Here is a 13,453-nt window from a genome sequence, read left to right on the forward strand (position 1 = left end):
TCAGCAGGAAAGTAATGAATTAAATTGTCTTTAGTTATTTTGGTGAAATCCAATTGTATTACATTGGCTTTTTTTTATATTCAATAGGCAATTTCATATTCACCAATCTGACTTGAATGACTCGGAATTTATTGCAAAGTAATGAATTTTAAAATCAATGAATGCAAATGATATAATTTGAAATCCATATATTTGAAATAATGACATACATGATTATAATAACCACTAGACCAGATTATGCATGCATGTACACTGTGTACATACAAACAGTGTCCTAGAAATGGATACTCTTTATCAAGTCAATTCAACCATATTGCTGATGATAACATTGATATTTGAGCAAAATATTATCAAACATAAAAGATAAAGACTCTGAACAACATTTTATTTCTTGTTGCTTTCTACCACATTCTATAGCCAAACAAGATAGTATTCATACCTGGTACATCTTTAACTTCTACATTTCGAGCACTGTGCCTTATAGAAAACCATTTTTACTATATGATAAATGTTATTACATAATACCACCAACGTTACCAATCAATCTCTTATTCAGTTCCTTTTGATGTACTTGTGCTGTACAATTCTAACATGACGGAGATGGACTTGTAGGGAGACTCTTACCCTCTAGCCTTCAAAAGCTGTCAAAAGCTTTTCAAAAGGGAACTCACAGGGTGAATGCTACCTTCAAGCCTTCCCATTCAGCCAAAATCTTTTGAAGTGGTAACATTTTTCTTCAGAGTTCCAACTTTGGGGCAACTCGCTTGATAGAGTTCAAGAAGCCAACAGGGAGGGAGACGAACAAGCCTGCAACTTGGCTCCATTCAAGGATGCAAAGAAGTCTTAACGATATGCTTATCTGCCAGCCTATCTGCCCTTGGGCAACATGGTTTGAAAAAAACCCTATCAGTATGCCGCTGATATGTGAGCAGGCGGTTAGCAGAGTTGAGATGACGGAGAAGATAGCGGAAAACGTCCAACCCTGATGCAAAAGGGTGAATTATTATACCATAGGGGCACCTAAAGGGGCAGCCACTTGTACCTCAGCCGTGAGTTATTGACTCTGTAGCAGATCTTATGTGATCTTCACTTTTACTGTTACCATAAGCGAGTATGTCTGTGCACGACATTCTAGCTAAAAACCTAAAAGGATTATTTAGGGCTTTTTAAAGAAAGAGAAGGGAAGACAGGTGATTTGATGATGACTGTACTGAAGTCTATTTCCTGAAAGCAACAAAAGTCACATCCGATGCCTCTCCTGTCATCATCGAAATAATAACAGTTTGTATAAAATAATAGAGGTAGTATAAAGGATTGCACTCCTTGATAATTTCAAAGAAAATGAATGTCTACAAGATGAATTCAAATTGCTAAGTTTCAAAATTGTTGTTTTTCTGCACATTTCTTCTCATATGTCACTCCTGTCATATATTCCCCAGTGGTACATTTGTACATTTCTTAGCCTTTATCTTTCTTGGGAAGTTCTGAAGGTCAGCCTTAGAAACTGAATGCATTTCTTAAGTGGTTTGAGTTTTAAGGGTGGACCTTACAGAATTGTGGCTCTTGGTAGCAGGCTATTTGAACATATGGTCAACGGAAATGCAAGAACATGAAAATGCCATTAGAATGCCTTATCTTGCTTGGACACGGTGGAACAGAAAGGAAAGAAAGCACTTTCGTTTCAATCAACTTTCAGGGTCATCTCATTTTGAAACAGAATAGATATGACAGATATAAAATGGCTAGTAAGCTGGATATCATATTAAAAAGAAATAAGAGGATTGTAATGCAATTATGAAGAGAGGGATAGATCATGATCACGACAAGAGGATTACGAAGCCTATCAGAAATAAGATTAATATTGCAAAATGAGGGAGAAATATAGAAAAAATATGAATTTTCTGTCCCACTGTACTTGTTTTTGATAATCAAAATCTCACACATCTGATTTTAGAATCTCTCCAGACTTTTCTGCTAAATTTACAGGTTTTGTTATAGGTGTGTCAGAGGTTAAAGTATTAATTTTTTCCTGAAGAATATGTATCATGATAATGAACTAGGATGGAGTTAACATAGTATGTACTATGTAGTGACATCCCTATAATCTGTAACAAGCTTGGCTTTAAGCTGAACAACCCTGAGGTGCAGAATGCATTACAGATGAGCCCTGCAAAACTCCAAGCCAGTAATTAATTCTGATGAATGACTTTCGCTGAGAGGGAAACGCTATTTGGAAAACTTCCTGGGACTCCGCCACACTTAAGATTACAAGGCGCACCTGACCATTCCTCAGGTATTTAGACGTGTGAGGACAACATTTGTAATTGTCTGTCATGCAGTAGAATCCTAATGGCTCTGTCTACGCAATCCATGCATAATATTAGGGCCTGCCAATAGCGCGCAGTCCCTTGGTAGCGTTTGTAGATATGGTAGCAATTAAAGTATAATTGGCTTCCCAAGGAAGTGAAGAAGTGACTCAGCTAGCAAAAGGTGACTATTCTTCAAGACCCAATATGCTATAATTGTAGCAACATAACTAAGACTTCAATACTTCACAATCTATGAATAATTTGACAATGCTGCCTTCTTGAAAGGACGTAAATTGTAGCAAGAACCTTTTGAAAAACAGGTAAGACAGGTAACAAAATTGTGAATTTAAATTCTTGCAATAACTCATATCATACACAGATGTTGGCAATTTACTACTATAAAAAGTGTAAAATGAAAGAAAGTTGTCAAGTACATACGTTTTGGTAAAGATTGTTGATTGATTGTAATAATAGTATAACAGCTCTGTCAATATATCTACTGACTGCAAAAATTTGTAACTTATTGGTATATGCAGGCACATTATGATGAACTGTCCTAGCAACAAACCAATTAGCTAAATTAAAAATTAAGCGGAAACACTGCACCACTAGAGGCATTTTCACTCAATTTGCAAAGGGTTCTGATTCGAGTTGGATGAGAAATAAACATAATAAAATACCCTAGAGACTAGGAAAATAAACACATTTTATTCTGAATGTACAGCTGTTGTGGCAACATGCAAATCATTCTGTGAAATATGATCTACAAACCTTTGACTTTCATTTCCAAAGTCCCTCCCTTTTAATATATAATAACAGGTTTTGTTTCTCTGTTATATCTTACAGTTGTTGAGTGAATTCACACTGCACATTGACAAATAAATGGTAAGAGAACTGGTGGCAAAATGATTATTTGGACAAGCCCTTAACAGGCACCCAACCATGCATGAGACGAAATGTGTTTCGAGTCAGCGCTACTTGATGGTCTCTAGCTTACACAGTTTCATTTCTAGGGTTGACTGAGCTGTGGAAAAATGGCAATCTCTTTTGTCTGGTGCTTACGCTTCCCTTCACAGTAAGCATCGCTCCTTCTGTCAGGCATGAAAACCAGACGCAAAATGTAAGCCCATGGAGGTCTGTCTTGTCCACGGGGGAGTCCTTTGATGAGCATTTTACCCGAGTGCATGAATCTATCACCGCAACCCACTCTGACCATTCCCAGACTTTCTGGCAGGTCCTGAAATGCAGAGTTAATGACCACGTTTCTGTTTAAGAGAAAACGGAATCTTTATGCAACTGAAATTTCCACAGGGAAGGAAGTGCCTCTCCGCACCCTTCATTCCCAGGAAATGACTACATTTATCTCTCGCTAACATCAGCTTGAAGTGAAGCAGGCGAGACTGGATGACAAGCCTAGGCTATTTCCAGATAGGAGTCCCTGAAAATTTGCTTATTTCCCATGACTCTGTGTCTTGATTCGTTGGGGCTACCATAAGTCTCAAGAGAGAGGGAGAGGGGGGGGGGAGAGTGCTTGCAGAACAACTCACTTTCCATATTCTACATGCATCAGCTGAAGCACTCCGTTATGGCAGAATTATGTTCGTAAGGGTCTGACGTGGACAGGCGCCCGTATCACTGACAATGTAACATGGGGTCAGACGAGACTGCATCCCTCTTTCACTGACATTAAGGTATGAAGACACTGCAGAAAATGATAAATTTCCCAGGGAATGCAATGGAAAGGCTCCGCTCTTTTTGAAATCCATTTACCCATCCTGTTAGAAGCCGCGCCAGCGCTGAGGCGGCAACACCTGCTAGTGGGAACGTTGGGGTCGTAGGTCGCTAATAGAATTGGGGGCTCTGGTGTGACAGCAATTTCTGCCCAAGGGTGAGGCTGCATAATGAAATTAGTACGGAGACTACCACTTAGCTGTGGCAACACCTGCTCACTCCAGAAAGCTTCGCTTTGTACATGTAGTAATGCGGCCACAGCAGTATCTCAAGCAAGAGGTGGTTGCCTGTTTTTTGTGTGCGTGTGGAGACAATTGATCGAAAAAAGAAAACACCACATTACGTATTCAAAGCATGGCAAAGACGTAGCTGCAGAAACAAATAACTGTTTGATACATGAAAGATTTCAAGTGATTAAGATTCGTGTCCAATCACATTCATGCCATCAGCAGACTGCGCAGACGAATCCAGAATGAAGGGGAATTTGCAAGTTTGGGTATACCATGGCGGCGCACCACATAATCCCTTTTTGATCTTATCACCCTAAATGAATAGTTGGGGATATATAGGTGCGAATATCGGGAAATTCCCCTGTGTGTGCAATAACATTGAGTGATGTGTATTGGGTGGGGAGCACCTGCCTGAAACATTGGCACTTCATTTCAGCCCTGCGTTCAATTATACTTCGAATTCCAGCGTCCGAAAATCAAAGCATTGCTATAATTCTTCCCTCTTGCTCTTCCGACCAATTGGCCTCTGCTTACAAATCAAGTGACCAATCAGGGACTGTCCAGCTGGGTTGGGCCTTGAATATGCAAAGCGGGTGAGAAGTTGAGACTATTGGCAACAATATACATGCAGCTCCTTTTTATCCTTGGGGCCCTTATTGTGGTGAGTTCTCTCCTTCCTGTTTGCCTAGTTCATCTCTAGCGATTACAATTCTTACCATACCACCTTAAACTCGATACATAGACAGACATGCGATGCTTAATGCTGGTTTATGGCCAGGTAACAATCCCCGACACAGGGTGTCCACAGCAATTTAGCCTTCTATATCAATACATTCTATCTTAAATTCTTTGAATCATAACTTGGCACGGCTGGGTGCTGTTCTGATTGCGATTTTATTTTGACACGAGCACCAAATTTTGGCATATTTTCTAGATGAAATTGTATATATAGCATGGTTAATGTGGGACTTTGCAGACAAATGGCCTCTCACATATGATACAGTACAAAATGATGGCCATGATCAATAGAAAGCTGAGAAAGCTAGCACTATTGGGTCTGGGGAGTGTTTCCTTATATAGCTGCAGCAGGACAAGGATGGCATTTCTATGCATGGCATAGCTCTTAGGAAAATGTTGGCCACGTACAAGCCACCAATGCTTGTTCCTCGGGGCGTATCGATATCTGCCGGGAGCGGACATTTAACACATAGAAGTGACAAGCTATTTTTGGCGATCGTAAGATGGGCGTGACTTGAGAGGGATTTTAAAGACTGATCCATGTGGCTGAGTTGTGGTACCTTATGGACTTCATGGAATAGGTGTTTCCTACTGTGATGTGGACATCGTACAATCATATACTGTAATACATACTGTATACATAGTACATTGTACAACAAAGATGTACCATGGCTGCATCTCTTTGAAATTTCTATAAGAGATTCTGATAAGAACAGTAACTGATGTATATTTCTATGCCTTTGTTCAAGTGTTAAGCTGAAATATATCAAATGTTGATTATTTTATGTTGAAGCAACAAAAAGCAGTTGCCCAAAATATGTGCAATTTGCCAGGAGAAAACATTCATGTCATCTTAAGATATAGCCTCAAGCCAGAGAGTCTATTCAATAAATGTTATCTACCTGCAATCAATTTTTTAGAATGTTTTAATGTTCACTAAGAACTTGCCTTAAAACGTACAATTCTAGCACAACTATTTATAAACAATTTCATTCTGCCAAAGATATCACCTAAAATCTTAGTAAGAGTGAATTGTAATGAAATCACGATGCAATCAATTTTTAAACAATTCCCAGAAAACTTAAGAGTTGAATTGACTTTGGCAGGCTAGCATACTTCTGCGGAGTGGCAATTGTACTCCACATTTTCAGAGATCCCAATGGGCCTGTGAGTGACCAAACGATAGCTAGCCTCCATCATTCTAACAGCTCTCAGGCTGAGTCCTCTGAGGGTGCTAGGATTGGACGAGACTCCCTCCGGAATGGTTAAAACACCTTTGTAATTCTTCCCGGTAGGGCATCTATCACCACCCAATGGTGTTCACTGTGATACTGGCTCGAAAATTATGCATTCTATCCTTTAATCCCCCATTTGGCCGCGCTTGCCACTTTCCAGCACCCCATAATTGCCTACTAATTTATTTAAAAATTCTGGAGCATGTTCTCTAAACATGAAGATTCAATCTTGCGGCCATGATTTCATTTGACCAAAATCCAATTTGGTCTCAATATGCCGGCAGGAATTACGCCCACCATAAAACCATCGCTCCGGTAGATACCTCCGCATCAATACCTCTATCCACAAAAACGTCTGAGGTGACAAGGGTGGCCAGAACCTATCTGGGGAATATTGAACCCAGCGCAAATATTCGAATGCCCCCTGCCCTGCCACTGAGTACAGCTTGGAATCTAAATGCGGCGGCGGGGGCCATATATTAACCATACTTGATTGGACCTTTAATTTGAGCGTGTCAACGCTTGGCAGCATGTCGTAACTCACTCCTGTCATAGGCCCTGTTTGGGGTGGGCAGTGAGAGGTCAAAGGTACTAGTGAAATATGGCCGTTCCTCTACATTAAAAACTTGGTCTGTCATCAGCTGTCTGCACTGATTCTCTGACACAGGTTTCTCTTGTTTTTTTTTTCACCCACAGATACGCTGTATATGGGCTGTTGCTGATCCATCTTCCCATTGACTGGACTTTGCCGCAGTTGAGCTCTTTCCCAGAAAATCATTCTGACTCCGCACACCTCTTGCTCGCTCCGCCCTCATGGGACGCTGGCCAAGGCATTTATTTCGGGTTGTGTCAGCAGCAGATGACCTCTTTCGATCGACGAGAAGCCAGCCAACTAATTGACCTTGTCTCTCCGACGCGGCATGGCAGGAGGGATCTGCACTTGCCACGGACAAATTCCGCAGAATTCCTCGCCTCAACGTTGGCACAGCAGTGATGAGGTGGCCACGGCCTGTCGGGCCTTGTTCTTACCGCGTTACGTACCATGGTGTGTGCCGATGCAGAGTGCGCATTTAGAGTCAGTGATGTGAATCAAGGTTACCGCTGTCATCGCAATGTGGGGATTACCAGCAGAGAAGCAACAGGCAATGCTCCTTGTCCTCTTGCTGTCACTGGCTAGGCCTGGAGCCGCAGGGTGTCCTAGCAAATGCAGATGCTACACGGATACAAACGATGGCAATGTGGTGGAGTGCCGGAAAAGGGATCTAACCAGGGTGCCATCTGGTATTGACAACACCACAACAACCCTGTTCTTGGACAGAAATCGAATTGAAGTCATTCCGCCGAATACATTTACAAGTCTGCCAAACCTTCGGAGGCTGGACCTTCATCAAAACCTGATACGGAATGTTTCTGTTGGAGCACTCAGCGGATTGGGTAGGCTGAGAAACTTGGACCTATCCTTCAATTGCATCGGTGATATCAAGGAGCGAATGCCTCCCAACCTTACAGAGCTGTACTTGGATAACAATCCCGGACTGAACATACGAGATATATTCAATGGGCTGTACAAGCTACGGACCCTATCCCTAAATGCATGTCAGCTGAACACGTCAAGCATAAAGGGAGGAGTGTTCATGGATTTGGGTGTTCTCTACTACTTACATTTGAGCTATAACAACCTAACTGAACTTCCCATTGGAGCATTCAAGGGGCTTCGCAACCTAGGCATCTTAACCCTTGATAACAACCAGTTGGCATACACTTACAAAAGTAGCTTTGAAGGACTTGAGTCGGACATCACCATCTACCTACAGAACAACAGAATAACACGGATTCCAGAAAAGTTACCAAAGCGTACATGTAACCTGCAACTTAGCTCCAACCAAATTACCTCCATTCGGCGTAATGCGTTCCCTGATATGCGTTGCTTGTTTCATCTGAGCTTAACTAACAACAGGATTAAGAGTATCAGGCGTGGAGCTTTCCGAAACCTTCAGAATGCGCAATCCTTGACAGTATCACTCAGTGGGAACCTTTTGTCGGACGTTCCTGATAAGGTGTTCCAGTTTAGTGTGCGCACTTTGGACTTGAGCAACAATAAATTCAACTTCGTCCCGTCCAAAGCACTTCAAAACGCCCCAAACTTGAGAGAACTTATTGTAGATAGAAATCCCATTGAATACATTCAAAACTATGCTTTTCAATACCTGAGTAACCTGCAAACACTTCATCTCAACAATCTCACAAACCTGACGTTCATCGACAGATATGCATTCCTCGGGCTCTCTAACTTGAAGAACCTGTACTTGGAGAATAACAAAAAGCTGATATGTCTGGTTCCCGGAGTTTTCCTCGGTTTGATTAACCTCGAGCTGCTCGATCTACAAAAATGCAGTCTGATCAACCTTCCAAATGGGATTTTCAAGGGACTGGACAAACTAAACTTCCTCTACCTCTCTGGCAACCCCTGGACATGTGATTGCAACTTGCGCTGGTTGAAGCAGATGACGGACAACTCCTCGTATCAGCATTACAATTTGAAGTACGAACTTACCTGTAGGGCTCCCCCCAGGGTTGCCGGACGTGCAATGTACAGTTTGCGTGTGGAGGACTTCTCGTGCCCGGCAACAATCACGTACAACACCCCGAGTCAGAGTGTGCTGGTCGGTCAGAATATGTCGCTTGTGTGTAACGCCACTGGGGAGGGCAACATAACCACCAATTGGACGACTCCTGACGGTGCTATTCTGCAGGCAGGATCGTACTTTTCCCGCGTCTTTGTACAGTACGATAACTCGTTGGCCATCACCAACGCCAGCTATGGCGATTCGGGAAACTACACGTGCTATGTGGAAAACATATCTGGAAACGACTCTGCCACGATTTTGATCCAGGTGCGTGACACAATAACCACTGTCTCCCCAACCACTACAGCTACACCAAACCCATCAACCACAATATCCACCCCTGTGCCTATGGACCCTAGTGCAGGACCTCCCACAACCTTAGATCCCAGCTCCCCCTTCTGGCCCTGTACCACCTCGAGATGGAGCTCTCCTCCCCCTCTCCCCGCAAACTTTTCCGCCACTACAGTAACTCCCTCCCCGTCACTCAACGCCAGCCCCACAAACAACCCTCCATCTCCATACTACACCCTGCTTGTAGTTAACATATCCCTTGGGATAGCCATCTTCCTCATCATAGTCATTGCTGCATACTGCTCTTGGAGACGCCGACGGCGCCAACACCAACAGGCGTGTGCTGTGACACAACCACACGAAAACCACCGAGTGATACTAGCCAACAATTCCAGAACTGCCACATGTAACCAGCCCTATTCAATCCCAATGACGGACTTCAACGGATCATCCAAGGACTTGTACATGACGATCCCAGTCAACTCCGAACTTGCAAATGGAGGTATACCACAGTCTCATCACACTGTTGTCTAGCATAGGTAAAACATGTAGTAGTAGTCGTTTAAAAAAAAAGAGAAACAAGTTGACTATGAAGAAACACTGTGAGGCCTTAAAACTCTCTCGGGTAGACTATGTAAAATAGCTATGTTGGGGTAGGATGGTATAAAGTTATACATTTACCTCTAAACAGATAAATACCCTTATCAAAATGTCTGATCTTCCTGTTTTATCTTGTCGAGAGTATTCTCTAAAACAATACCAGAAGGATGTTACTGTCAGAAAACTGTTGCAGCTTTATATGTGCCATCTTTGAAAGTGACAAAGCCACACAAAAAATCTGAAATCTAACAATGTAAAAACAAAACACTTTTTCCTGTTGTATATCACTGAGATGCCATATATTGGGTAATGAAAAAGACATTGTTGTTTCTGCGAGTGGGTACTTATTGTTTGTGAGGTAAGTGTACGTTTGAGTATATTACTCAGTGCACCTCAGTCCTCCATCCTAAAAAATAAGAGGCTTCTCTTCCACTGTAGGTTAGTTATATACAAGCAAAACTGATAAGCTAAAACCTGAGCAGGAGAATATCTTGGAAGAGAGAGATGTAAAATCCTTTGTTTTCAAACATGTAGATATCTTACACTATACTAGTAATAGTACTCGATTTTTATGACTATCAATGGAGGCCATGTTATAATGAAAGCTCCACTGTTGTAGGTCATGTCAGCTTTTGATGCGAAGGCACTGCTATAGCCAAAATCACACCTTTCACTCAGCCTTGCGTAGTCCCTGTAACACTAACCCTTGAGCCTTGTTTGAGCCTCTTTGATACAAAGTTATTCACATCACAATAGATCAAGCAGAGAGCAACCCTTGTAACTGCACGAGCATGTATTCTACCTTTTCTCACAGCTATTAGGAGCATGCGGAAGCTCTTTGAATTTCAATCCTTCAAGTACCATTTCATGCACTTAACTGCCGTGTTGTTGTGCCAGAAATGCACGTTGAAATTCTCCTTGTATCTTATGAATAATTCCGCCAGGGATAAAGATCAACTGGAGGTGACTTAGAAATCTGCTATGGGTAGCAATATTGGTCTTCATCTGCCTCCATTTTTGGGGTTGTTCAATATGGCGACGACTAAGGTATTTGGCATAAGCCATTTACTTCCACCTGTGCATAGGAGTAATGAGAGTAAAAGCTATATATGACGAATTTGAAAAATTGTTCCTAATAAAAGAGACCGAATCATACATTGACTGCAGGCAGTGATGGGAACTTTGTCAGTACGCATCATCTAGGTTATTGCATATCTTGCATGGTTAGTGCTGTAAGCGAGCTGATATATTCGCTGGGACGGATACGTTGGGAATGGCGCACAGTTGGGAAATATGGATTTCCTTTATTGCATTCCAGACGAGTGGAGAGTGCCAAATGCCAAATGTATGTTCTGAGACAAGACTGTCTGCTGTCTTCCACCCCAGAAGGTCTGCTGCGGCTCCTACCTGAAATATTAAATCGTAACCACATGGAATCATCAGAGGGGACATTATCTTCATTAGCAGATTTTAAACACTTGAGCGGAGAGGGGAAAATAACATTTTTCATCGACAGGATGGAGCTAAAGATAGCATGACAGAAGAAAATTATTGCTGAATAAGGTACATGGGTACTTTTTCATTAGTCAAAAACGAACATTATTTACATAAGGTAATGGAGTTTGCATGGAATGGAGTCATGTGCCATACGTATTTCTGCCCTGATAGTTCCATCTCATATGGTCTAAGTGTTGGTAGAACGTGTGATAAATCACTGTCATTTCAGCCTCAATTAAAGCAGCTATCCCTAAGATATTGCTCATGTGGCTCAATCATTGAATATGCAGAGCAAGGAATTAGTCTCCGGATGCTGTGAACTGATGGATGGAAGTTGCCAGAGGCAAGCCCTCATTAGTATGCAACGACAATACTAGGCATAAATATGCTTGACGAACAGCCATTTTCAAGACCAGCATGAATATGCAGTTCAAGCAATGTATCTTTACTGTTGCCGAAAGTTAGGTTACTAGAATATAACAGGAAAGCCAGGCTCATTATCAACATGGAAGATTCTCTTCATATATTTACCATCGATTTTTACATGAGATATCATTTTCTATGGAGAGCTACAGCAAAGCATCCCTAAACACCTCAAATGCAGGGTGGCTTTGTAGTGAATGTCTTGGTTTTTGATTCCTGGACGAAATGAGAAGTCCCACTGAAGTAAACAGACAGGACAGATGCATGAGATCGTCAGATATCACTGCCGACCGAGTGATGGACGGAGCTGATTGGGGCCCATTTGGCAGGCCTCCCTGAATGCCAACCAATTTTCCCAATGCACCCCGGACATTGATCAGCCCCATTCCCGCGCCCACTGGCGCACCTGGTGTCGAAACCTCAAAGGTAGCCGACAGCTCTCCCAATTTCCCCCCGCCACGGGTCTCTCCCCAAACAGGAAGTGAGATCTTGGAGCTGATTCCAGCCCCCATATCCTGTTGGATTCTATTTGGGAGAGTTATCGGTCACTACCAGTGATTGCGAATAGGACCCTGTACACTGAATAGCAAATGGTTGTGAGACTTTTATAGAGCAAAGGTAGAACAGAGGATCATAAGAACCTCATATCTGTCAAGTCCTCAGTAAAATAGCACTCCTGATATATGCTATATTCAAGCCCTTATAATTATATTTGCCTAAACATGGTCTCTAGAACATTAGCAGATTTTGACAATAAAGTTGTACTTAAAGCTGTATCAAGTTTCACTTTTGACTCATTTTAAGCTCAAAGTGCACTCCCGGTAAAGAATTCATCAATGCATGCTTGTCTCTGGTAATCTTTACTTTCTGCATAAAATCTCATTCTATCAATTCAAATCTGATTTAGACCAGTCATTGGATTACATAATACATTTTTGTGGTTCAGAATCAAAATAGTGGAACTGATCACATCCTGTTAAGCACCATTGCACAAATTTGTACTGATCAGAATTGATACAATCAAGATACAGAATCTTTTACATTTGATACTAGTATAATGTATGGAGACATTAACCTCCGGGCATGGCAAAAAAAGAAGATGCCTATTCAGATGCATTACTGTCACCTTGTTTAGGTTCTGTCTGTTGGTAATCAAATCAGTGGCTCCACACAGATGGCAACACCACTCAATTACCATAGCAATTACTGTTCACTAATGACGACATCATAGGAAGGATACACACACTGGGTTTTATGGATGAAATACTCTGGAGACCCCAAATATGATGTGGGTGTACAAAAAAACAAAGTTTGTATCAAAAGAAATGTTAGATGCTCAACTATCAAAATAGAGAGATGACAAAGCTGTTACAGAATTTTAACAGTATATAATAGGATAAACTATTCTCAAATAATGACGTACCAGAATCTTCGACAGAATATAGCACATGATAGAAAATAATGGGGAAAAAAACGAAAAAAGCTACACTACTAAATCACACAGTACACTTTCAAAGTTAGGGGGACATTTCATAGACCAGTCATTAAAGAAGATGTCAAACCCTACAGACAATAATGAATGAAGAGTCTTATTGTGGACTAGACATTTTTATTTCCTCTGATATACACTAATAGTAGTATTTACTTATTCTCTTGAAATTATCCTGAATTTGCATGAATTTGTAAATAAGGATTATAATTTATTTGTACCAGACAAAAAGGAAAACGTTTTTTTACTAGTTGTTACCTTGGGCATCTTTTGACTTTGCAGC

General features: G+C 41.5%; 2 protein-coding genes across 7 annotated transcripts in view; one reads left to right on the top strand and one right to left on the bottom strand.

Annotated features, from left to right (window-relative positions):
• The window catches only part of LOC136445665 (carboxypeptidase N subunit 2-like), a 53,272-nt gene extending 40,817 nt beyond the window's left edge, over positions 1-12,455 (top strand). For all 4 annotated transcript variants that reach the window (XM_066443808.1, XM_066443815.1, XM_066443801.1 and 1 more), the window contains exons 2-3: positions 6,940-9,663; positions 11,080-12,455. In XM_066443808.1, the coding sequence (XP_066299905.1) occupies positions 7,356-9,663; positions 11,080-11,117 (2,346 nt within the window). In that variant the 5' untranslated portion in view covers positions 6,940-7,355 and the 3' untranslated portion in view covers positions 11,118-12,455. The remainder of the gene's footprint in view (positions 1-6,939; positions 9,664-11,079) is intronic.
• The window catches only part of LOC136445704 (serine/threonine-protein kinase Chk2-like), a 145,258-nt gene that overhangs the window by 82,401 nt on the left and 49,404 nt on the right, over positions 1-13,453 (bottom strand). The window lies entirely within an intron of this gene.

Source organism: Branchiostoma lanceolatum, chromosome 1, assembly GCF_035083965.1.
Source record: "Branchiostoma lanceolatum isolate klBraLanc5 chromosome 1, klBraLanc5.hap2, whole genome shotgun sequence".
In the NCBI taxonomy this organism is placed as follows: domain Eukaryota; kingdom Metazoa; phylum Chordata; class Leptocardii; order Amphioxiformes; family Branchiostomatidae; genus Branchiostoma; species Branchiostoma lanceolatum.